At 35.2% G+C, this 27,745-nt stretch overlaps 1 protein-coding gene and 1 long non-coding RNA gene across 3 annotated transcripts in view; one reads left to right on the top strand and one right to left on the bottom strand.

Annotated features, from left to right (window-relative positions):
• Positions 1 to 9,152, bottom strand: part of LOC118195744 (uncharacterized) — a 56,047-nt gene extending 46,895 nt beyond the window's left edge. The window contains exon 1 of the long non-coding RNA XR_015040201.1: positions 9,072 to 9,152. This is a non-coding gene — a long non-coding RNA (uncharacterized LOC118195744). The remainder of the gene's footprint in view (positions 1 to 9,071) is intronic.
• The window catches only part of LOC118192751 (cytochrome P450 4C1-like), an 87,158-nt gene continuing 68,082 nt past the window's right edge, over positions 8,670 to 27,745 (top strand). The window contains exons 1-3 of one of the 2 annotated variants that reach the window (XM_085812897.1): positions 8,670 to 9,297; positions 23,923 to 24,035; positions 25,633 to 25,718. In XM_085812897.1, the coding sequence (XP_085669023.1) occupies positions 9,081 to 9,297; positions 23,923 to 24,035; positions 25,633 to 25,718 (416 nt within the window). In that variant the 5' untranslated portion in view covers positions 8,670 to 9,080. The remainder of the gene's footprint in view (positions 9,298 to 23,922; positions 24,036 to 25,632; positions 25,719 to 27,745) is intronic. The other variant, XM_085812898.1, reaches the window with a different exon arrangement.

Consider the following 27,745-nt stretch of genomic DNA (forward strand, 5'->3'; position numbering starts at 1 on the left):
AAATAGATAGTAGTTTTTACTGGTTAGTAAATGCAAAAGTACGTTTATTATAATTGTAATGTGACATTAATTCCTTTTCTTATTCCTTTCTATAGCTTAATCATGTATAGCCTCCCCCCTTCTTCCTTTATTGGATGGTTAAGAAAAACATTCTTATGAGTTACTTTTCCTTTGTTCCTTTTTCCTTCTTCATAAATTACTTATCCTTTTACCTTTTAACTTCTTCTTTCACATGTTAAATACTTATTCTCTTTCTTGTTGGCAGAATTTTCCTGTAAGAATTAAATGCTCCATTTTCATTGGACACCTCCATATTCTTCTTTTAAGGAACAGTTAAAAGATCTGCCGTTTAGATTTACTTTTTCCCTTATATCGTTTTCCTTCTTCATAAATTTCTTCTTTTTCTTTGTTAATGCCTCTTTTATAATTTAATTCTTTTATGAATGTATGGTATTTCCCTGAATATATAAATGGATTTTTATTTGACATATCTTATTATCACGATTTATTGCATATGTTACAATATGTATATTTAGAGGTAATTTTGAAAGTAGAATCCTTTAAATACTTATTTTGTAGCATTTGAATCAATTATATAACTTGACATAGATCTGTTCCTAGTCTTCTCATTATTTTCGTGATTTTTCGTACTATTTATTTTTATTTAACTAAGAATTTTTTTAAATTCTTCAATGTGTGTAGAAGGCATTTTTATATGAAATTCTTTGGTTAGTGGGCAGTTGGTGATATAGTGTTTAGGCGTTCCTGCTTGACCACAAGCGCAGGTATTGGTGTGTGAAATACCAAATCTTTCGAAATAGGTTGGAAATGGTCCGTAGCCTAAAACATAACTGATTAACTGAGAATTTGTGATGAGCCGTTGCACATCAACATTTGTAAAATGCAGAAAATTTCTTCTACCAGTGTCACTATTGTGCCACTCATTATGCCATTTTTGCTGTGGATTTGAGAAAATTTTTCAAGTATGATTTAGGCCATGGAATATGTATCGTAGCTTCATTTCGATCTGTAGCAGCCTCTTTAGCTAAGTGATCTGCAGTGTCGTTTCCATGTATACAAGAATGACCTTTTATTCCCGCTAGGGTTGTTTTAAGTGAAGCATTATTTTGTAAATCATTTTGTATTGCTGGAATAATTGGAGAGGTAGTAATTCAGATCTTTGACTGCATAAAGCGAGGAGAAGCTGTCAGATTTGATAATAGTATTATATATATGATGTTACTGAATATAATTAATTTCATATCTTATTGCTGTTGCTTCGGCTTGGAATAAGCTATTGTTTCTATGAAGCTGTCCCTTCCATTGGTGAATTAAAGATTCGTTGGAAAATATTGCAAAAGCAAATTGTCGTCTATTTTAGATCCACCTGCATAGATTTTGAAATCAGTGTATGAGAGCGCATGTTTGTTATTGATTACAACTTTGATACATTGTCCTTTTTTAGATAAATGAATTTCAAGATAGTTTGGTTTTTCATCATAAGATAGAGGTGAAAATTGCTGTTGATCAAAAACAGATGATTTGCGTAAAAGTTTAACTTGGTGCATAGTAGCTTATAATTTTGTGCTAATATGAAATGGTAATAAGCCTGCCAAGATGTTTATGGCATTTGATGATGTCGTGCGGTAGGTTATAGTTATGTTCAGTGCAAATGGCCTTTCTATACTTAAAAGATGTTTGACTTTTAGTCAAACATCATATGCGTTCATGCACATGATTAGCCCAAATGGCTGCACAGTATGTGACAATTTCTTTTTACGACTGAAGAGTAGAGAAGTTTTTGAATATGGGGGTTTAATCCCCACTGAAGTCCTTGCATTTGACGAAGCTTAGTTGCTATGATATTGGTAAGTTTTTTTTTGAGTTCTATAATATGGGGGATCCAATTAACTTTTCGGTCAAATGTGATCCCTAGATATTTAAGATATTATATTATTTTAAGACGAGTATCTTGTAGACGGTTGGCAGGACGACGTGATAAAGATCCATTTACTTTAGGTATAAGAAGAACCTGAGGTTTATTTTCTGCTATTTCCAGTTAGCAGTCTTAGCAGAGGTTACTAAAAATATTGCAAGTTTCATTGCTATTATTTTGTAAATCTTTTCTTGTGCGTCCTTTAACAATAAATGCAGCATCATCGGCATAAGCGTGTACCTTAGTGTAACATGGGCCAATTAGTTTTTAGTAATTTGTCAAATGTTAAATTCCATATGTCAGGCTCCGCACATGAGCCCTGCGGACAACCTGTAATTTGATGTTTTGTTATTATCCCCTTATTTTTTATGATTAGCAAGTGACGATCTGAGAGATAGTTATTAAATATTTTGAATAAATTAATAGGGCATTTAGCCTCTTGTAGTGATTGACGAATGGCCGGCCACCACAAAATATCAAAAGCATAAAAGCTGTATGAAGGCCATTAATGCGATTAGTGAGAATATCATCTGTAATATTTGCAAGAGCATGTAGCGAAGTTTTACCTGGTCAAAAACCATATTCTTGTTCACCAAGATACTTTATTTTGAAAAGATGATGTTTTAAGTCTATTTATGAAAAGTTTTTCAAATACTTTGCCTAGTACCGACACTAGAGAGATTGAACAATACGAGCTGGCTATTTGAGGGTCTTTGTTTTCTTCTAGAAACAATATTACTTGTCAAATTTTGAAGGCTTTGAGAAAGAGATCTGCATTTTAAAGCTTACTGAAGTTGTAAAGTTTATCCTAAGTTTTTAACTGTTAATTGTTTAGTTAAAGCCACTTTCCTGTCGCTTCTAATTTCAGCTTACAAATTTCTTGCCAGAATGTATTTTCAGAATCGCGGTTAAATGCAAATGAAAGAATTTGAAGTTCCACAGGCTTCGTTAGAGAGCCAGAGATTCTTACCAGCGAGCGTTCGCCTTTTGGCTACACTTTCTGTAAAGCTGTTACTATGCTCGGCCGTATTCAGGCCCTTGATAGCTTCGCCGTTTAGTTAGCGTTTAAGGGGCCAACTCCTGCAGAATTTTGATAGCTTCGGCTATATCTGTTTAGTTAAGCATAAGTTAAGTTTTATTTCTTAGTATTCTTGAGTCAAAGCCCAAGTGGAGGCTTTTCTGTACGTCCTGAGAGAGGACCGGCTGTAAACATTATTTTGAGCAATAAAGGGTAATCAACCCTTCTTGAATTTCTGTCTCCTGAACTAAAGCGATTATTCGCTTACCAGTTCTCAAGGTTCCACACATTAGCTGTAAATTCCAGGTTGGAACTTTATATTGGAGTTCGAATAATTGTGACGAACTAAACGAAAAGTTTTCATTGAGCTCTCCGACCTTTCAGGTCCCTCAGACTTCAGCAAATCCGATGGAAGGATTCGGATTGATCATCGAAACAATGCGAACCGCAATGAAGGCAGCCGCAAAATTCGATGGCAAAGGATCAGTGATGACTTTGCTAGAGCCAGCAGGACCTTCATTTTACTTTGTATCCAGTAAGCCAGCTGCAGAAAGTTACAATAGCGCCAACGAACCTAAAAGTCCAAGCTCTCAGCTGGTATAAAGGAATTGGCAAGTTTTTGTTGGGGGATCCAGGTTCGGAAAGTTACACGTTTGAAAATTTCAAGGTAGGACTGCTAAAAGCATTTCCAGTTGTGAAAGACCGTGCAAAGCTAGAATCAAAATTGTTTAGTAAGTACCAAACGAGTTTTGAGAACTTAACGGATTTTATCTTAAGAAAAATTCAAATTTTCAATCTACTACATGGAAAGAGGCCGGATAGCGAGCTTATTGCAGTGATATTAAAGCGTCTACTCTCGTCAGTTCAGGTTTTTCTAGAAGTAAGAAAAGCGTAAGTATTAGAAAACCTGTTCCAGTTAGCTGTAAAGTTTCAGATTGTTCAAGGTTTTCTCCGCAGAAGAAACCTCAAAGTCAGTAAAATTCGCATCAGCAGACGGGGAAAGGTGAAAAGCCCGACAGCAGAAAGACTGGTAAATCTAAAGCTTTCGGATATAAAAAGGAACAGAAGCAAGGGCCGGAAAAGGAGAAGCTAAACTAACAGCGGTGATCGAACAGGGCGCCCGCCGCCGAGACTCTCAGAAATCCACTTAAACATAGTAGTGCTACAAAATTTGGCCTTGCCGGAGATGCATATTTTACTCAATGATGTCCCGACTACCGCCCATCTCGATACAGGAGCTCAGTGTAACTTCCAGTCGCAAGATTTTTTTTAAAAAGCATTTTCGTCGTTATAGACTATTCAAAACAACGGGACAACAGGTTATTGCCGCCCAAGGGAAACAATGCATCTGTTTGGGAAAAATCGTGTTGCATGGGCAAATTAAAAACGAAATACAAAAAAAGTTCACAGTCGTAAGCCAAATTTCTTGTATTAAAAGCTTTGTTAACTTCAGTAATCTTGGAGGTTGACTTCTTACTGACAGCTAGCGCAAATCTCAATTTCCAGAATTATGCTTTGCAGGTACACATGGATGCTGTGGAAGAAGAAGAGGCAATGCCGCAAGTAGCTCTTGATCATCTCAGTAAAGAAGAAAAAGAAAAAGTCGAAAGATTGGTAAGAAAGTTTTATACACTATTCGATAACAAACCTGGTTACAAGTGGACTTCTGTCAAGTGGCTGCACAGGTTACAAGTGGTTACAAGTCCAGTGCCATTGACACAGGAAATGCCCCCTCCAGTCCGGACTAAGCCATATAGGTATGACCGCGTAAAGGAAGATATCCTGGAGCCCATATTAAAAAATGTTAGATAAAAAATAATATCGCCAATTACCAATCTTTACGCATGTCCTGTGGTGCTCGGTAAAAAAAAAAAAAAAAAAAAAAAAAAAAAAAAAAAAAAAAAAGGGGCTACCGCCCGCGTGCCCGGACTCGTGGAGGTTTGCGGTTGATTACGGAAAGCTAAACGTTATATAGCAAAATACCCCACGTATCCCCTCTAAATGATGAAATCATTAGAAAAATTCCTCCTACTAAATTCATGATGACATTAGACCTGACGTCAGGGTATTTTCAGATCGCTATGAAATCCGAGGATATTGAAAAGACAGCTTTCATTACGAAATCGGGGCATTTATGCCTTTTTAAGAATGCCGTTTGGCTTAAGCGGAGCTCCGGCTCCATTTCAGAAGGTTATGGATATCGATTAACGGCCAGTCTTGGGCAAAAGTACAAAAATTTACCTGGATGACATAATAGTCAGCAGCGAGACAATAGACGAACACATTAAACATTTGGAGGAAGTTTGTACTTTGTTAAATGAGGCCGGCTTCAAGGTAAACTCGAAGAAGGGCGAATTTACTGCCGAGTAACTGCGATATCTAGGTTAAAAAATCTCAAATAAGGGTACTGAGACCGGATTTTTAGCTCATTTCCAAGATTTCCAAGATTTCCAACCGGATTTCCAAGATTTTTAGAGATTAAAAGTTACCCACCCCCAAACACGGCTAAGAAATTATCCTCCTTTTTTGGGCATGTATTCGTATTATAGAGTATTCATAAAAAATTTTGCGAAGATAGTTGAACCTTTATTAGTTCTTAAACGAAATAAAACTAGATTCCCAATGATAGCCGAGGCGAATACGGCTTTTGAACAGTTGAAAAGCACCTTAATTAACGCCCCAGGTCTTAAATTTCCAGAAGGGAACCAAAATTTAGAGATTGCTGCGGATGCATCGGATTACGCATTTGGCCCGGTTCTCTCCCAAAAGAGAAAGCCAATAGCTTTTTTTAGCAAAATGCTTAACCCATCTCAAAGGAATTACTCGGCAACTGAGCGAGAAACGCTCGCTGTGTTATTAGCGGTGCAAAAGTTCCGCGTTTATTTCGGAAGTGCTCCGATAACAGTATACTCGGACCACGCGGCAGTCGGCCGCTTATATTCGGGGACGAATCTCTCACCCGTCTTATACGGTGGACATTAAAACTGCAAGAGTTTAATTTGAAAGGAAAACGTAGTTGGCGTTAACTATCAAGAATTAAGACTAACGAAGAAGGGAACATAGTTAAGTGTGCTATGCTGACCTGAAAGTTATTGAGTTCCGTGAGACAATTATTGAGGAGTTAAGGGAACCTGAATTCAACGACATTTACGCATATATTGAAGACCCCGAACATTTTGAACATGTGGACTGAACGGCTATTTGCAATAGGGCGGCTCATTATGAAATAATTGATAAATTACTGTTTTACACAAAAATAACTAATGAGAATCAAGAATACCGGCCAGTGATCCCAGCGAACCTACGTATAAATATTTTAGCCGAACTGTATGATTCGGCAATTGCAGGACATCTAAGAATCAGAAAAACCTTAAAGAGGGTCCGCGAAGCGATTTATTTCCCGCAGTTGCAGAGGGTGATTACGGTATGTCAGGTCGTGTCACTTGTGCCAATTAATAAATGATGCTAATTACAGCCTGGCCAGATACTTAAATAACATAAATACCACTTGTCCAAACGAGATAGTTGGCATTGATTTGCTCGGACCTACCCTAAAGCAAAAATAAATAAAAACAGATATTTTTTCCATAGTAGATCATTTTTCGAAATGAGTGGAAACGAGCATCAGCAAAAATAGTCGCCGGTTCGTTTTTAAATAAATATATTTTAAAATACAGGGCCCCAGTAAAAATAATATCAGACAACGGCAGACAGTTTGTTAGTAGTTTAATTAAAATCTTTGCACAGGACTAGGCATACGCCATCTAAAAATAGTACCATACAGACAGCAATCGAATATTGCAGAACGCGTAAATAAGAATATCGTAAAAAATTATTCGGAGATACGTTAAGAATTAACAGGACCGCTGGGACAGTTGTGTCAATGAGTTAGGTTTTGTCTTGAGAACAGCAAAGCACGATACTACACCCCCCGCAGAGCTATTTTTAGGAAGAAAGATTTTACCCACATAGCACAAAAAACATCCTTGGGATATCCTGAGGATGGTGCTCGCGGGATATGCGCACATCCTCAGATTAATCTAGTACTGGAATTTTATTTTTTGGCAGGGTGTATCGTTTCATTATTGAAACAGAGATCCTAGATAATATGAAAATATAAGATTCTAGTGTTAAGGATGGATGATAAATGGGAAAAATCTGATGCGATCTGAAAAATCCACATGACTTCCTTGTACGGCTTATTGAATTATACGCATTTTTTCTGCATTTCATTTAAACTTATGTCTTCGAATTTCATTAGAGATATATTTCTCATTCAATTAATTCAGTTCTCACTTCGCAGCAAGGCAAAAATACATCAGAACTCAAAACATCTTCCTTAAAAATTATAAAATACAGAAAAACGTAAAACACTAAATTCATTTAAAATAGTGAAAAAAAGAAGTCTTGCAATTAAAGTTAGATTTTCTACTCAGAAACAAGTAATTCGGCCAGCGGACAAGAAGGAAGATTTTCCAGTACACAAAACCGAAAGTTTACTTTTGGTCTCACTCGGCAAAAAGACACTGGCAAAAACTGACTGAATCCACTATTCGACTAAGTTTCAAATCTAAACAAATACGGCTCCTCCTTTAGGCTTAGCCGCACTTAAACAACTTTTATGCCTATTAAATTGTACACATTTTTTTGTTGCAGTTCATTCAAACTTATTTCCTTGAATTTCATTTGCGATATATTTAATCAGTTCTCAGATCAGTTTGCGATATCAATTAATTCAGTTCTCAGATCGCGGCAAAACAAAAATACATAAAAACTCAAAAAATTGTGAAATACAGAAAAATCTAAAACACCAGATATAGTTTAAAACAATTAAAAAGATAATCTTTGCAATTAGAGTTTCTACGTGAAAACAAGCAATTCGGCTAAGAAGGCAGACATTTCGGTGCACAGAACTGAAAGTTTACTTTTGCTCCCACTCGGCAAAATGTCACTATAGGTGCAGAAACTGACTTATTTTAATAAAGGGTTTCAAATGTAAACAAGTGGCGACTACGTTAGGCTTAGTAGCATTTAAAGAAGTTTTAAATTTTTGATAAATCTACAAATATTGCATGCAGACTAACCAAAGGCATAGAAACCTCAACAGGAACATAAAAACAAAATCCATTTTAAAGCAAAAAATACACAATTTGCCACATATAAGAATAAAATCCGAGCTCAACCAGCCGGGTAACAGAGTGAGTATACATATGTAGTGCAACCGATTGCAACAAAAAAGGGAGGTGCACAACTAGTAGTTCCATGGCCAAAATTTCAAGGTTCTGAAGCTACTCGTTTTTCAGTTATGGGAGATACACCCAGCGTAGATACGTACAGACGTCACGAAAAAATCTCTTCTGAATCCATTTTAAATCCATTTCACAATTCGTTCTGGGAAAAAGAATGTTTTATTATGCATTTATGTACAGCTGCCTTGTAAAAATATCGCTCGAATGGATTCAAGACCGGTCAAAATAGATATTTTCGTGAAATATGATACCCGAATTTTTAGAGATTTCAGTACGAGTCGGTTAACAGAGTGAGTATACATATGTAGTGTGAGAGTATATGTAAATGTAGAGTGACTATACATATTACTTCCTTCGAACAAAGAAGTAAGAAGAAAAACGTGATGTATGGACAAGAGAATTTTCCATCTACAGATGTTTATTGAGCTAAATTGATCATTAACGCGATTTTAATCTGCGAAAATTAAACGCAGTTTTATTCCATACACTATTTTTTCGACGTAAGTGATATAGACTATTTCACAACAGTAATTATTGGTTAGAGTCTTAAGGAAACAGCATTCTTTTGTACTGAACGTGTAACCTTCAAATGGAAAAATGTTAATTTTTTTTTTAAACTGATTTTTATCGAGACGATAGAATCAATTTCCTCTCATTTTTATGTATCTAAGTGACACATTATTTTGCACAAGGTAAAAGAACAATAGAAGTAAATACCTGTATTCAAATGTGATTTAAATTATTAAATCTGCAATCATTTCTAAGACGCGCGATTCAAGTGTGCGTCTGTCATTACGCTGTATGAATAATACCCGAATGCTTAAACATCCTATAAAACCTCAAGACAGAACTTAAAAGAAATAATTACTTTTACAAGATGGAGCTGGTATGGATGTTATTTACACTTCTCATTCTTCTAGCACCTGTGACATTTATAGGTCTTCTTGCGGCAATTCACCTTTGGTTCTGCTACTCTGAAAGAGCTAAAAGCTATGAAAATCTTCCAGCATACGGTAGAACGAACCCTGTTTTTCTCGGATGGCAACATTATCAGCAAATAAGCAGAACAGTAAAAGATGGTCCACTGGCGGCATGTAAGTTAAAAATAATAATTTATTGCAATCTTAAGTTTACTAAAATATTTTCAACACATATTTATTGATTTTTAGTAACAAAGGTAGTGATGGAGTATGCAGTTACCTCTTTAGTTAATTATTTTTTAAATATCAGACATTAATTTTAAAATGAAAATAAAAACAAATAATTAAAAATGCATAAATGAAAATGCTTCTGTTAACTAATTTAATAACCGAATAAATTTTTAACTATTTTAACCTGAAATTTCAGCAATTTCATAAATCAATATTAATAGCTTCATAAAATTAAAAATTTGATGTGTACATACATACATACACCACATGACTTCCTTGTACGGAATATTAAATTATACGCATTTTTTCCTTGCCTGTCATTTAAACTTATTTCCTCGAATTTCATTAGAGATATATTTCTCATTCGATTAATTCACTTCTCACTTCGCGATAAGGCATAAATACATAAAAACTCAAAATATGTATATTAAAAATTGAAAGATATAGAAAAATATAAAACACTAAATACAGTTAAAATAATTAAAATTATTTTTTTACATTTAAAATTACAGTTTCTACTCAAAAACAAGCAATTCGGCTATTGGGCCAAAAGGCAGATTTTTTAGTTCATAAAACTGAAAGATTAATTTTGGTCTCACTCGGCAAAAAGATACTGAAGGCGTAGAAATTGAGTGAATTTGTGGTGGACGCTATGCTGAGTCAGGATCCGTGACACTTAGTCGACGAGACACTTAACCGACTGGACATTTAGCCGGCACTGACAGCCGACACGGACACTTAGCCGACAGGTCATTTTGTCAACACCGACAGTTAGCCAACAAGGACACTTAGCCGACACGGATAGTTAGCCGAGAGGACATTTAGCCTACATGGACATTTAGCCGACAGGACATTTAGCCGACACAGAGAGTGAGCTGTCGGTTACAGCCGAAAACATCGCGGAGAAAACAACGCAAGGCGAAAACGTCGTGCTACAAAACATCGTGGGAGAAAACTTCGCAAAGAGAAAACATCGCAGTTCTAAAACATCGTGATACAAAACATCGAAGTCGAAAATAAAGCTGTTCAAAAACTTCGCAGTTTAAAAACATCGTCGTCGAAAATATCTGGGTAAAAAATAAAGTATCTACAAATCATCGCATGACGATAACATCGCAGACATGTTTTTATTTTCAGGTTTTAATAATTGTAAATCGATATCGCCATAATGATTTGTGAGCGCAAGATGTAAAGAAGGATAAGTTTTACTTTCATATTTTTTATTAACTAATAAATTTTTGCTGAGAAAGTAAGAAGGAAACGTAAGCATAGAAAATTAATGCAACTTATAGCACTTAATAGAATTTTAAACCGACATAGTTAACTAACAAAGGCCATTAATAAATCCTTTTTATAAAGTTTTTACTGGTAATTTTTCATGAAAAGTATAATCTATAAGTTGCATTTAATTTTCTATGCTTAAGTTTCCTTCTTACTTTTTCAGCAAAAATTTATTAGTTAAAAAATGTGAAAGTAAAAATTATCTTTCTGTACATCTTGCTCTCACAAATCATTATGGGAATATCCATTTACAATTATTAAAACCTGAAAAAAAAACATGTCTGCGATGTTATCCTCATGCGATGATTTGTAGATACATTATTTTTTTACCACGATATTTTCGACGACGATGTTTTTAAACTGCGAAGTTTTTAAACCCCTTTATTTTCGACTTCGATGTTTTGTATCACAATGTTTTAGAACTGCGATGTTTTCTCTTTGCGATGTTTTCTCCTACGATGTTTTGTAGCACGACGTTTTCGCCTTGCGTTGTTTTCTCCGCGACGTTTTCGTCCGCGATGTTTTTGCCGCGATGTTATCGGCTTACATCTTAGCTGTCAGGATATTCAGCTACGGGGCATTTAACTGTCAAGACATCTAGTGAACAGGACACTAAGCCGACAGTGACGTTTAGCTGATATGTACCCATGTAATTATTTAAACTTAGTATCAATTACAAAATTTCTCAACTTCTCCAGAAGTGCAAGATTTAAGTCATTTTCTCACTTATCAGTAAAATTTCATTTTTCGATTCTTACAGATCTCATATATGCTTTTAATTTAGCATTTCTTAGCATAGCATAATTTAGCATTATTTGATGTGTATCGTGCTGTTTGGTGTATATTGGCCAAGTTGAAAAAGCGTTGAAATTTCTCGTCAGGGTATATGAATTAATTTTCGAAAGAAAAAAAGAAATTTTTTAGTTAAGTACGACGGTCATTTAGTTGCATTTTAATATGGGATCTGCAAAAATTGTTCTTAAAAAAGCTTCTTCATTTAATCAGCTGGGTTCCTTTGAACACTTTCACGTCATTAATAATTTTTCTTGTTTACATAATGATATTAATTTTCCAATCTCGTCTTCCTAATGCTTTCAAATTTCTAATACTTTTATGTTTCATTACTATTTTACTCAACACATCATGCTACATTCTTTCCCTTATAAAATCGTTTCCCTTCTCCCACTACAGAAATTTCCTTTCGCTGTCATGAAAAATCTGAATAATGCAATAAAAAATATTGCTATTCTTGAATTATACGTTTTATAAAAACATTGGCGGTGATGGGTTAGTTTAGCAAATACATTTCGTTTTGTCTTTAAAAACAATTAAAAAAGAGAAATATGAAAGACAAGCAAAGCTTTAGATTATTTGTGATGTATATAATAGGCAGTTCATGCCACCATTCTTAAGATAAAAATTCTATAATATTTTATTGACCACCCCTTTTTCTTAAAATACTTACTTAGGTAATATTTATAAAATACTTACTTAGGTAATGTTTATAGAAATAGACTGTTGCATAATGTTTAATTTAGAAATAAAACATTCTTTACGGTTTTGGTTTATTCAGAACGGAATACATTTCCTCAAAAACTGCATTTCGCACTCTTCATATATCGAAAATGTTACTGATATGCAACTCCACTCTTATTTTCTAACCGCCCCTACTAAATGATCTGGGTCGTGTTGGGGTTGCCCGGATGGATTTTGAGTATTATTTACCGGAATTGGATGGTGCATATTTTAGTACACTGTAAAAATATATATAGAATTTCTCTTTTCCTAATTATTTGTATATAATATTGTGTACTCCGTTTTGAAAGTCGCGATGCACAATTTTCAATACAATATGTTATTATGTTTCTTTCTTATAAAATGTAACTTTTCTCTTTATCTGTTAAAGATTTATAAAATTTCATTTCGTTTTTCATAATTTTTTTTCTTTTTCTTTTTCATTCCTTTTTTTCCTCGCTTTTGATTTAGCTACATGGTATAATGGGGAAATTTTTAGTGCCCTTTTTCCTGAATGCATTTATAAAGATCTAGCCTAAAAAAGCAATTTTTATTGGAATATACTGTTTATATATTAAGTAAAGCAGTCATTCTAGTTCTGTTAGGTCCAGCAGCGGCCGAGCGGCAAAGTCGCTGAGCACTGGTAGTTTGGTCCAAACTTCGAATCCCACGAACGGACTGGCTGCATGGGTGTTTTCGTGGTTTTCCCCATGTGTAACGTGTAAACGAGCCAGTTTTCCTTAGAAAGTCCTCCTCAAAGGTATTCCTCTAATTAGGCAGAAGCCCTCTGGTTTTGCCTTAATTACATAAACCAAACGAAACCAAACCTACTTCTGTAAGGTGGCCGCAAGCCACGAGTCATGAATTCCCGCGCCGGAGCCCTATCCCAGATTAATAAATATACGATGCCTAACGTGTAAATAGCATTCTGAGGGTGTAAATAGTATTTCAGAAAAAAAAAAAAATAGTTCCACTGTGGCGAGGAGCAGGGCGAATCATTCTACTTCCTTACAGGGAAAGGAAATTTCATTAGTGGGAGGAGCGAAACGACTTTTTACGTTAATATATATGTAGCATGACGTGTTGAGCAAAGTAGTAATGGAATGTGAAAGTATTAGAAATTTGAAAGCATTGAGAAGAGCGAGACTCATTGTCGGCTTAATGTCCTGTCGGCTAACTGTCCGTGACGGCTAAATGTCCTGTCGGCTAACTGTCCTGTCGGCTAAATGTCTTGTCGGCTAAGTGTCCGTGTCGCCTAAATACCCTGTCGGCTAAGTGTCCGTGTCGGTTAATGTCCTGTCGGCTATCTGGTGTCGCTTAACTGTGTCGAGGTTTAAGCGGTTGTCGGCTAAGTGCCTGTGACCGGCTGAGTCATTATATAGGATAATTTAGTCACTTGAATGATCATTCCAGAATAAATTACTCTTATTTTAATTCGCAATAATAAAAGCAGACGTTACTTTGTTGTTGCGAAGCTTAGTTTCTTTAGATTGTCAACAAATCCACTATTCTGCTAAGTTTTAAATGTAAACAAATATGGCCGCTATGGTAAAAAAATTAGGTTTAGCTGCACTTAAAGAACTATTAAACTGTTGATAATTTTACAATTATAACATGCAGGTTAACTAAAGGCATAAAAACATTAATCGGAAGATAAGAACAACATAATTCAATCATTTTTAAAGCAAAAATGCACAGTTTACAAGTATATAAGCATAAAAAAAACTAAGTAACAAAGTGGATATATATATATATATATGGGATATTTCGGCAGTCGTGGACATGAATGACGAAGCTTGGCTGAGAGGAATACAGCAGAAGGATGACAAAGAAAGATTTCGCTTTTAATTGCATATCTTTACTTAATAGCAGATCATTTTCGCTTTAGATGAAATTTTTTAAATTACATATCCAATAGTGTTTCAAACTGAATAAGAGGAAACTTAGGCTTTTGACGTCATAGCTATTCTAACAAAAGAAAGATGGATTAGGCAGCAGCGAGGTGTTGTAACGCAGGAGGAGAGGAGATTCTGTTCGCAAAATGGCGCGCATTCGTTATTTATACTAGCTGTTATGTAGAATAGGCTAGAATATTCTCGAAGGTACTGGTCTAGGCGGAGATGCAAAATTACGGAAAGTTAATTAGAGGTTGCCTGTTCGCGTAGAGCAAAGCCATCGTATTTTTTATATTTTACACATATATATTTATGTTCTTTGCCGCCGATTGCAACCAAAATAGAAGGGGAACATCTACATGTTATAGCAGTCGTATACACAAAATTTCAACCTTCTGAGTCTACTCGTTGTTGAGTTATGTAAGAAATACATGCGTTCACTGCGCAAAAAATAGGGGGCAGTTCTATATCTCCCGCGTTATACTGGACCGACTGACGAAGTTAAGATTGCATTTTTCATGTCTCAAAAGCGCGATTTAGGCTATGTATTAGATTTATATATAGCATGATTCTAGCATAAGTAATTTGACGCAAAATCGGCCTTTTTCTGAAATGACATGAATCTAATTGTTTCCATGTTTCGATTCTGCGACTTACGTTATGCTTAAATTCTAAATTTTGTAAAATTTGGTGCGAAATTTACGGAGAAATTCAAAAATTTATCTTGGCGCGTTTTTTTGACTTTGCGCCGAAAATAATTTATTTGGCGAACTTTTTAATGTATATCCGACTATTTTCCTTTCTTGTACGAAGTAAAATGGAAGTATCGTCATCGCGAAAAATTTCGGGTGTCATATTTCAACGAAAATATCCATTTTGACCACTACCCAATGCAATTTAACGATGTTTTTGCGTCATATCTGTACGTAAGGACAGAATAAAGGATTCGCTTTCTCCCAAAAGATTTATAAAACTGATTTAAACTGAATTCTGAACAGAATATTTTGCGGCGTTTGTGCGTACGTACGTAATATGTATGTATGTATCTCGCGTAACTCAAAAACGAGTAGCCTCAGAATGTTGAAATATTGTATATAGGACTGATATACATGTAGATGTGGACCTCCTATTTTGGTTTCAATCTCCCGCAGCAAAATTTCATAAATATATGTACATATATATCTACTCTCTTACTTGGCTCAGTGATCTCAGTTTTTTCATTCTTATATGTTTGTAAATTGTGCATTTTTTGCCTTAAAAATGATTGAATTACGTTGTTCTTGTCCTTCGGTTAAGGTTTTTATGCCTTTAGTAAATCTGCATGCAACATTTGTAGAATTCTCAACAATTTAAGGGTTGTTTACGTGCAGCTAAGCCTAATTATTTTTACCATAGCAGCCATATTTGTTTAGATTTGAAACTTAGCAGAATAGGGGATTTGTTGGCAATCTAGGGAAACTAAGCTTCGCGACAACAAAGATAAGGCTTTCTTTTATTATTGCGAATTAAATCCTGCTTAATCCATTCTGGAATTTATTGAAGGAAGTACGTGTTTAAAACTTACTTTGTAATTTTTAATAGAGATATTTTGAGTTTTTATGTTTTTTTGCCTTGTCGCTAAGTGAGAACTGAATTAATTGAATGAGAAATACTTAATCGTCTGTGAAAAACTGTTTCTTTTTTTGTTTGTTTGTTTAATTTCTTTTATATCGTGTTTTAAGTTTATTATAGTATTTGAATAGAACATGTGGCAACGATTAGATAATTCTTCAGATGATATAAATTTTGTGCATTCTGAATTATAAAATGAGCTCCTCTCGGGGTTAGTACTTGGGAGGGTGACCTCTCACGTGGCGGGTTCGACGAATCCCATGCATTATCGCAGCTCGGCGGCCTTCTAAAAGAAAAATTTTGCTTTTTACCTTCAATTCAGTACTTCTACGTACTTAGACGTACTATTTACTCATGCAACTTAATTGGCTTCACGATACCTTGATTCCCTTTTCCCCGGCCGATGTATCTTCGGCTTCGGGTGGGTGCGTTAGCACACCTTAATTAATTTTTATACGCAATTCGCCTAAGGCATATGAAAAACGAAGTGGTTAAAATCCTGATGCGATTGTGTATCAGTATACCAGAGACTATTAGTGATTAGTAGTTATAAAATGAATAAAATATAACGCTGTTAAGTGAACAAATATAGTGAATTTTAAAGAGTGTATTTATTCTATTGTGGTTTGTGCGCTGTCGACGAAGTAGATTTAATTCAGTTCAATAAGTTTAAAGTAAATGCAAGAAAAAGTGCGTATGATTTAATATTCCTTACAAGAACGTCATGTGGTGTACACATCAGATTTTTTTTTTTTTTCATTGTAGACGAGTGGAAAAAAGTCATCCGTTTACACTTTCAAACAGTTTTAAAAAAGTGCGCAAATCACATTTCGCGTTATTATCGCTCAAAAAAAGATGCCAATATGTAAATTCACGTATATCTTAGAAAATTTTGAATTAAAAAAAAAAACTATACTTTTTTGGAGGTGTACCTAGAATAGGATGTTAAAAATTTTATAGGCTAAAATATAAAACGTTTCTAAAAAAATTGATAAGAAATATTTACTCGATGAAAGCATACCTTTTTTTTGGCAAGCAAAAGTATCATCGAAGGAAAAGAGTCGAAAGAAGATGGGTTTTTGGTTTGGTTGAGAGAGGGACAGATAAATGCGTCTTTAGAGTTGTTGAAAACAGAGGTGCCGAAACATTGCTAGAAATCATTAAAGAGAATATTCTACCAGGATTGATTGTTATATCGGATTGTTGGAAAGCTTACGACTGTCTCGAGTTCGAAGGGTATGCGCACCTGAAAGTCAATCATAGCTTGCGTTTTAAAGATCCAGAAACAGGTGCGCATACCAATAGTATTGAGAGAACTTGGGCAGCAATCAAAGTTTCCGTGGCTCTAGTAAGAGAAAAGGACAGTTTGATTCCTATCTTGCAGAATACATTTAGAGAAGAAACACAAGAAATCCGACGTCAGCCAATTGAAGCATATATTTCTCAGTGAGATCACAGCCATATATTCTGCAAAAGGAGAGCACTGAAGGTAAGCTTCATTTATTATTATTGACTTAAGTAAAATATTGGGTGCTTTTCTAATATGGCAGTTTGGATGTTCGGTAGATGCTTTATTCTGGCAGCTTTATTTTTGTTTTGTATCATTTTTCTGGATACATTTTTTTGCAACTCGAATCAATGGAGTTGGTTATGCGCGAGTTTCTGCAATTCTTTGATTTCTTTAAGTGAAAGCAGATTTCTGAGTATATAAGCAAGGGGGAATTTATTCAATGTCTGATTTTTTTAAGTAAAAATAGATCGATGTGCACATGGACAAAGCCAATGTGGTGCGCAATGCCGAGGTTATATGCGCGATGCCGAGTTTGTGCAATTCTGGGATTTTTTTAAGTGAAAATAGATCGATGTGTACATGGGAAAAGCCAATGTGGTGCGCAATGCCGAGTTTGTGCAATTCTGGGATGATATTTTTAAGTGAAAATAGATCGATGTGCACATAGGGAAAGCCAAGTGGTGCGGAATGCCGAGTTTGTGCAATTCTGGGAATTTTTTAAGGGAAAATAGTTCGATGTGCACATAAGCAAAGCCAATGTGGTGCGCAATGCCGAGGTTGTGCTATTCTGGGATGTTTTCTTAAGTGAAAATAGATCGATGTGCACATGGGCAAAGCCAATGTGGTGCGCAATACCGAGGTTGTGCGCGATGCCTAGTTTGTGCAATTCTGGGATGTTTTTTTAAGTGAAAATAGATTGATGTGCACATGGGCAAAGCCAATGTGGTGCGTAATGCCGAGTTTGTGCAATTCTAGGATGTTTTAAGTGAAAATAGATCGATGTGCACATGGGCAAAGCAAATGTGGTGCGCAATGCCGAGGTTGTGCTATTCTGGGATTTTTTTAAGTGAAAATAGATCGATGTGCACATGGGCAAAGCCAATGTGGTGCGCAATGTCGAGGTTGTGCGCTATGCTGAGTCTGTGCAATTATGGGATTTTTTTAAGTGAAAATAGATTATATAACTTACTATCCGCACAAATATTGTACTCATTAGTAGCTGTGCACACAGAATATTATAAACATTAAATAGGTCCTAGCAGCCACACGTTATTTACATATTACATAATATATGCGTTTCATAATATGCGCTTACATAATATATAGGATTATAAGATAAATAATTAAATACTCGAATGCAGAACATTGCAAATTTGAATAGGTAAGTTAATGAATGATACTGAGATACATTAATAACGATTAATAGTGAGTAACTAATACTAAAGAATAGTATTTAATGCTGAAACTCATAAGTGCATAATAAAGTTGGCAAATAGTACTAGAATAAGTTGCAAAATTTCTTAATTTAATGCAAAACATACAGCTGTGTTTCAGGAATTTGGTGCGGAAATCGAAATGATGCAACTATCTTATAACCATTAATACTAAATAAGCGCATGATAAATTCTAGATTAGATATGCTTGCATAGTAGGTTATACGATTTGAAATAAAGCATAATTACATAGCAGTAAAATAATAAAGAATATAATATAATTGCTATGGCTGATATGACTTAGTGCGCATTTTGATTACATGACACTTCTTCGTAATATGCAATAAAAACATAAAAGATAAAAATGACAACATACTGAGATGAATGAGTACTAAGAATGAAGTTCTGAGTACAATAAGCAAAGCACAGAATACCATGGTACAATGATTAAACAAGCATGAGATTTTGTACAACTGGCAACACATACTATATTATTGATACGCATACAGGATCTTGCTTACATTACTTATGGCAATGCTTAAATATACACAATATAATACATTCTTAAGATAATTTGCTTATGAAACATACTTATGAGAGTGTCATTTCATTACTTAATGCTAATGGGAGTCCACTTACATATATATACGTTGAATTATGTATTTACTACATTCAATTTAAATGGAAGGCATAAGTTACGATTATAATGATTAAATTAATATATTAGACACGTTAGGTGTTGACAACATATACTGTAGTTACAACATTCAGATTAAAATGAAAGCATATGATATCAATTATAATAATTAAGTTAATACTATAATCACATCGAGGATGATTATTACAGTCAAGTAAAAGTCACATAAAGTGTAGGATTTAAGGTAATACGTTAAATGCATCTAACGAATAGGATAAGAGTATGATGAAAATAATATGGACATAACAGTAGTAAACAGACATTACTTATCTGGTAGCAGGGTTATGCGCTGGGAGGTATTAGGTGACAAATGAAAAGTGTACCCTGCAGAACTTGATGATCTTGTGAAGCTTAAAGCACGCACCCCTCCGTTTTAGTAGCACTTTTGTCTATTCCCTCCAATATCTGTCTGAAGGAGGACGCATGTGGTGCGCCTCTGTCAATCTGCGTGTAAATGCATAATGGTCTGGCGTTCCGACTAGTCCACATTCACTATCGACTAGTCCACATTCACTAGTCTACATTCACTCCGACTATTCCACATCATGGTCTCTAAGTCCAAATCTGTGTAGGTAATCAGGAAACGGGCCGTGCCCAGAGAGGAACGTAGTCAATGAAGATGAGTTGGAGAAGACAAGGTCTGTAACTTTTGGGATAAATTTATACGCCCTTCGACCTGTCCGGGAAGAATTCCATCTCTGCTGCCATTCTGCAAAAAGGTCGCCGCGTGTAATCTTTTTGAGATAAGAGGAAGGCAGAGGTAGAGCATGTTCTGGCAGGAAGATACACGAAGCCGCTTTTTTGCCTGTTCATCCGCGAGCTCGCTGCCGACTACACCTGTGTGCGCTGGTACCCAGCTAATGATGGGATGATAATTGAGTGGGAGGTTGACTAATGCCCTTTGTATGTTGAGTACGAAGGGGTCTCGGCTGGCTGGTCCCTCTATGGCGGCTATGCTCGACAGTGAGTCACTATAGATATAGACAGTTCTTGGTGACTATATGAGAGATCGATTGCTTGTTTAATAGCTGGCAATTCAGCTTGGTAGACTGTGTTGTTCGGATTGAGTCTACGTTTCCAGCGGTATTTGATTTCTCCATCGATCATTGTGCATAAGCCGCATCCAGTGCTATCCTTTGTTGTGGAACCATCCGTGTAGATGGCTGTTGAGTTCTGCCGACAGAGAAGTGTCTGCGTGTATATATTTTCGGCGAGGTTATGCTAGGCTGGGTGGCAGGAATAGTCAAAGAACTTGTGCTTATACTCCGAGGTATGCAAGTTCCTGTTCCAGAGTTTATAGTCTTTCCCAAGTCGGAGAGTACTCTCGCTCTGCTACCAAGTCCAGTGGTGGTATCCCTGTTAGGACTTGCAGTGCCGCTGTTGAAGTTGTCCTGTATCCTCTGCTTATTTGCAAAAGGTGTGGGCGTTGGAGCGAGTTAAGTAGGCGCCTCTCTTGTACCATTAGATGTTTTGCCCAGATGCCGGATCCGTATAAAACTATGGCCTGAGTAACGGTGAGATACCAATGTTTTAGCAGTGTCGATGAAATGCCCAGGTTGGAGCCGCTGTTCTCTGCATGTAATTTTTAAGACTGTCTGTTTTAGCTTTTAGGTACTGAATATACGGAAGCCAGGATAACCTTGAGTCAATGATTAAGCCCAGGTATTTGAGTTGTTTAGCTATCTTGATGGGGTTGCCATATAGTTTGATGGATGGATTCATTTTAGGTCGTCTGGCTCCTATGAGCAAAGTTTGGGATTTTGAGGCAGAGATCGTGATCTTGTGGTCCCTTGCCCAGAAGCTAAACTTGTCGAGGTAGAATTGCGCTATCATTTCTAATTTGGATCTTCCATGGACTATAATCAAGAAGTCGTCCGCGTAGGCCAGTATGTCACAGTCCTGGCAATTGTCAAATTCCTTGAAGATTGAGTTGGCAACTATCGACCAAATTACTGGTCCAAGGCATGAGCCCTGGGGGCATCCTTTCTGTAGGTGATGTCTGACTATACCATCGTCCGCTGTATACTGGAGTGTGCGATCGCTGAGGTAACTATGAATGAGCTCTTGTAGTTCTGCCGGGCAGTTCATCTGAGATAAAGCCTGCATAACGTCTGGCCACCACAGGGAGTCAAATGCTCCCTGGATGTCCAGACTAATGATCAAGGAGTGGTTTCCCTCGCTTCTTTTGCACTCTGTCAACTTCATTAACTTGGAGATGGCGTGTTCTGTAGAAAGTCCTCCTCGGAAGACAAACTCCTCGGATATCACTGGTATTCTTATGTCATACAAACAAATTTTCATCGATTTCAACTATTTTATTGGAACTGCCTATCTCCCACTGAATCTTTCCATCAGGTGTAAGTAACATACTTCCCGCATGTACCTGCTTCAATCGTTCGCAGAATTTTCACACGTTTTCACTATTTTGTTGTTTAGTTTTATTGGATGTCAAATCCTCTCTTCAAGGATATACAAATTTGATAGCAGTGACGAACATTATTCTGGCACCACTGAACCAATTTCAAACACGGAGGCCCTTCTTCTTTCTATAAATTTTCCAAATGGTTTCGTCGTCAATTTATAGTTTCACGTTGATGTCATTTTCCCATCAGCATGAAACTATTTAAGGTCCATGGAGACTACATTGTGACGTCACAAACTTAGTCCCACCCATTTATGGGCGTCACACAGCTCCGCCTACTGAACTTTGTTGATGCAGCCTATTCTGCGCTTTTACCCAGCATTTTAATGTGGTATTAAAATTATTTTTGCGTTTTAATCGTCTTTACGTTTAAAATTTATTTTCCTCTGGTTAGAAACCTCTACGGAATTTGAAAACAAACTTGATATCTTATATAAATTTAAATTACTTTAATGATTATTCTAACATTCATATATGAAGCTAAAATTTTTCAATGTATTTTAACATGTGAGCTAAATTTTTATATATATTTACAAAAAAATATTTTCTTACATCAAATTTGTTATTTTTATTCATATCAACATTTACATTGACTTACACAATTTAATTTCATGAAATCCCATTACCCATTTAACTGGAATAAGCTGTATATATTAAGTTTGTGGACTTACTGTAGTTGGTATAATATTCGCCTTATTTTATTAAGCAAATGTTGGCAATTAAATTGGAACAAGACTTCAGCGAATCTTACGTATCGAGGAATAAAATAATACAGAAATTTAACTGCTTGGGGGATTTTGTTTCTTCCTTTCGCTGCTTATCTATCTTTTGGTAATCGTTCTCATCAGCGAAAATTTTTTCTTGCGGTTAATGTCTGCTGCTGTTGTTCGTCTGGCTTTTAGGCGTGCGGAAACTTTTGTACTTTTGTCTATACATCTGCGTGCGTTAACTGTTGGAAATGCGGCGGCTTTCGTACTTTGTGGCCAGCTCAAGTATAATTTCCAAAGTTGACAGGTTTCTTATGTCTATAAAGTATTGCGCCAGTAGGAGTAATCTCAGGAAGATGATTTGAATTACTCGGGGTCGTCGGGTTTTCTTCCATACAACAGATCAACCACTTGACTTTTACGTAGAATGAAGCTTATCAGATCTTTCCCGTTCATCTAGTACCCGCTGTACAGGCTTCTAACCGCGCACGATTCTTTACGACTGGAATGACTTTCAGAAGGGCGGTTTTTGAGATTTTGGTTCGTGTACGTTGGCGTACCTGGTTCTTCAAGTAAGAATTTACCTATGCCTTTATACCAACTCAAGGCTTGTCCTCGGAGAACTGATGTTGAAATTGCCACTTTCTGGATTTCGCCCACTGTTTACAAAATGAAGTGTTTGTCCAACTGGCCCATAAATGCTGCTGCTCAACCTTTTCCATCAAATAGGCACTAGGACCTCAATGAAGTCTCATGGTGTCGACAATCTAGATAAATCCTTCCATAGGGTTGGCTTGAGTCACCAGTGCTGTGGATGTGGATGGGACCAGGTCAGCTGCGGAGTATTTTATTGTTCTAAACTGTTTCGGGCGCAAGTTACAGAGTCTCCGTGTTCATTTTGGTAGCATAACTCTACGTAAAAGATGAAATAGGGAATACGCGCTATGTCTTGAAGACTAAATACTGCAAAAGGAGGTTTTAAAAAAACCTTTTATTTTAACTAAAATGAACAGATGCACGCACTTGGTGCTCACAATTCACTACCAATTGTGGATAACTAAATTAACAGAAATAAGAATGTAAAATGCACATTAAATTAAAATAGCTAACGGCTAGCTCCTCAGCTTAACTAAACGCTAAATCGGCTGCACACAGCAAAGCCAAGCCTAGAAATATCAGTATAAACTGAAAAGGTGTCAAACGCCGACTAGAGAGCTAAATTCAAACATGCAGCATAAACTCTGCTACAGCTTCTTTTCAACTCTTGAAACGCAGCTTAAATACTGCTTCTGAAACACATTTAGATTAGAACACTACGTCATTAACATACGTCGAACATTTACATTCTGGCAGGAAACTCAAATCTGGAGGGAAAGGAAAGTAAGACTAAAAATAACAGGTTAGAATAAAATAAAGTCCTTGCAAACCTTTCTTTAAAATTAAAAAAAAAATTTTTCATGAGTTTCGTGCTGACTTCAAAAGCCATCCCTCAATGCGGAATTTTACAACCATAGTAGCGAACTTTCGTTATTTAAATATTCATAAGATCTATTCAGATAACTGAATTTCATAATAGGCTTTAAAATGAAAGTTTCTTGAAAATATTTTACTGTAAAGTTTTAATTTTATTGCAGTTTCGGAAAGAATTATGTGATACAACTGTTTTATGTGATACAATTGTAAGGTATGCTAAAACAGATATATTTTATTTTTCAGATTTTTTTAACATAAGCTCTGCTTTTGCATCCATGTTTCAACATGAAGGGCTCTGCTTTATGTGGATTGGTTTCCAACCGTATGTGTTCATTTATAAAGCAGAGTACGTCAAAGTAAGCATTCCTTTAATATTCATACACTTAGTTAAAAGTGTAAAACATTGTCATATTTACTAGAAGTCTAAATGTCTAAATAACCTTCAGCAATCTCTGAAACATTTTACAATATTTAAACGACATTCGGTAAGCATTTTAACTTTTGCAGAAAAGATCTGCGAATCAAGAGAATAATAATGAAGACCAAAATTTTCAGCTATCAGAATTTTACGGTTATATAAATTTTATCTATCATTACCATAAATTATTTGTTTCCCTACACTTCGTTCATTGTAACGATAGATGCGATATGCATCTGTTTCTTTAAAAAAAAAAAAAAAAAAAAAAAATCTGAAATGTTTCAGATTTTAAATTACGTCCAAAGGGGCGTTTTTTAACATTTTGTGTGTTACCTTTCTTTATTAAATATCATGTTCCTCGCACTTAAACCATAAGATCCAGTGCAACAGCAATATCGCAAAATAGTTTTAAAACGAGCATATCTTTAGAATTTCCGATATAGAGACTCACGCGCTGGAGATAAAAATGTTTTTTCTGCACAACGTTGCCATTGCTCGCTTTGAAATCCTTGAGTTTGTTAATCAAAAATTCGTCAAAGTTTTAAAAAATAGGAAATCGATCATAAAACAAATTTCAAATTTCAAATTTGGTCTTCCACATGCTCATATTCGTTGGAGGATTACATTATTCAAAATTCGATGACTCTATGTACCGTTATTTTATGACAATGTGAGAAATATACATACATTTACGCAGATTTTCATTATTTAATTTCTTCAAATATAATGCAGGACTCTAACATTTTATGGCAACAGTTTGAAAAGTGAACCGACATTTATCCGTCCGACGCAAAATGCCAAAACGAAACTAATAGTCCTTCGGGATTCAAATCCCTTTGGACTAAAAAGCTTGAAATTATGCGGGTTACCATTGATTAAATTACTAGCTGACTATATTACCACTGTCAGGTATGCATGTTTTTTGCCTTAAATGCTTGAAAAGCTTCAATTTAGAAACACTGATTTCAGGTCTTTTACAGAAATTCTAGAATTAAAAAATTTAAATGTAAACACATAATTTATTTCATAAGATTAATAAATTCTAATGGAAATGTTGATGCATGTTTTCATGACTAATTTTGCATAATACTGATAGAATTTCTATGTCCTGAAAGACTTTTATTAGAATAAGTAACTACGGAATGCTTATAGATTTAGAGTGAATTTGTTTTTGGGAGACGTATAGAATTTATATTTCCTACTAGATGTCTCTTGTTGAGAAAAAATGCAGTCCGAAAGCCTATGTTATGCGACTTATTTCTTTAACGGGAGTTAATGGTTTCCTATCAAGTGCTTAGTGCAAATTTAATCCTGCCGTCTTCTTGAACACACCAATATTGTTTACTAAATTGATATACAACGGACTAATTAAATTAAATCACGCAACAGGTGTTTCTTAGTAGACAATGGCTGTTATTAGAAACTTTAAAACATAGACTTGCTTCTTCCCAAAAATAATTTTTTTCTTGCATTTTAAAAATTAAGTAATATAATCGCATCTTAAGTAATTAAAATTTCTCATATGTTTTCTATAGGCAGTCTTAACCAGCAGATTAGCTGATGATAAATCTCATGATTACGAATATCTTCGGCATATTGTCGGAAATGGTTTAGGTACAAGGTATGTTTAACTTAAGTCTTATTTTATTTTTTAGTGTAGCCCCTTTTCGAAACTCATCTGTATCATTTTAGTTTCATTTTTCCGCTTTTTAGGGAAATTCATTAATAGTTCATAGTTCACAAAAGATTTTGTTACGTTAAATTTAAAGTGTGGAAAACTGTATTTTCATAGAATATTACATTTTCATGCTTAAACTTAAGTTTTCTATTGAGTTAAAAATTTTATATTTTGCCTTCAAGAATATAGGTGCGAAATTTGCTTAAGAATTTTTATCCCAAATGATCAGAGTAAATTTCACTCTGGAAAACAAACTGAAATACAGTAAATATGTATTGCTGCGTGCGTACGGGTTCGTAATGGATTGAAAGAACACAGAAACAATGGTAGCTTGATATATTTATTTTACTAAAAGGAACACTTTATAGTTCCAAAACTTTTCACAAAAACACTCGCATAGCTCTTGTAAGTATTACAGACCACAATCAGCAGTTATACTTCAAACTACTTAGTATGTTAAACGGAACGCAAAGCAAAGAGCATCTTAAACAGAGAAGCGCTTACGGAGATCTCTCAATACTCCGAGGACCACCAGCGGCCAAGCGGTAAAGACGCTGAACACTGGTAGATCGGTCAGAGGTTCGAATCCCGCGAACGGGCTGGCTGCATAGGCGTTTTCGGGGTTTTCCCCATATATAACGTGTATACGAGCCAGTTTCCCTTAGAAAGCCCTCCACGAAGGCATCCCTCCCTTTAGGCAGATAGCCCTCGTGTGCTTTGCCATAATTAAAAAATTCAATCCAATCTCAATACTCCGAACTTGGGACTGAACTAAACAACAACTGCTGAGAAAATGACGTTCTTCTTGGTCTTACACAGTTTCCTCCCAGCCTCCGAGAAATCTTTAGTGCTCAATTCTCGAAGTAACTGGAAGGCATATCAAGGCCGGATATGGTTACAGTTACATATATATATTAATCACATTTATTCAATCACAATACCAATTACAGTTATACACGGACCGGACCAAAATGTTGCCAGGATTGGAGGCTTTTAGCGATTTATCACCCAATTTGGCGACAAATGTTAGTCGCCAAACCGTCGCCAGCTTGGTGATATCTTTCTAAATTTAGCTAGATAACCATTTGTTCAATGTTAAAGAGACTTTCTTCAGTAATTCTTACTTTTATGTCCCAGCATCTTCTCTTTCAAGCATTTCATGTTGAATTATACAAAAAATACTATAATTTCACATAAAAATTCTCAAAAATTAATTACATATGTGCAAAATTCGTAACTTTCTCTCTCTATATATAAGAGTTTAGGAATTGCAAAATTAAGATTATGAGTAAGATTGAAGTCGCGCATTATGCCGTGAATCTAATTAAGTAATTAAGAAGTTAATTAATTAAATAATTAATTTTTAATATTATTTCTAAATGAAATAATTAAGAAATAATAATTAAATCAAATTTAGTAGTTCACATTTTAACAGGAAGAACATATATCAAAACTGACCTACGCATAAAAAAAAAAAATCGAAAAGGAACCTAGTAAAATTAATATGACAAGTAGTTGAAAATTCTTTTGGTCTTTTTCAAGGAACAGCGGAAGAATTTTCAGTAGAGCCATGTTTTCAAGTGAAATATTTCACATTAAAAATTTTCAAGTCAAAAAGTCTTCAAAAAATTAAAAAGTTAAAAAACTGTTGTTAATTTAAATAAAAGCATTTTTTTAAAGATTTATTAGCTAACAAATTTAACATTTTATTTCTAAATTTTAATTAAAATTTTGAACTTTTAATTTTTAAAATAATGAATTTAAAATATTTTTTTAAATTAAAAATTTTGAATTGTTCCGCCAAATTTTAAATAGTTAATTTTAAAATTTTATTTAATTTAACAAAAACGAAATTTATTTTCGGTTCAATTTTATGCGAAGTTTACAATCTCTTTACACCTCAACTCAGTTCTGGCTATTTATTCTTTCCATTTTATCCCATAACCACCTAGCAATCAACTCAAATTTTT

This window comes from Stegodyphus dumicola, chromosome 3 (genome assembly GCF_044657685.1).
Source record: "Stegodyphus dumicola isolate Sdum_Otavi_A_Nest chromosome 3, ASM4465768v1".
Taxonomy (NCBI): domain Eukaryota; kingdom Metazoa; phylum Arthropoda; class Arachnida; order Araneae; family Eresidae; genus Stegodyphus; species Stegodyphus dumicola.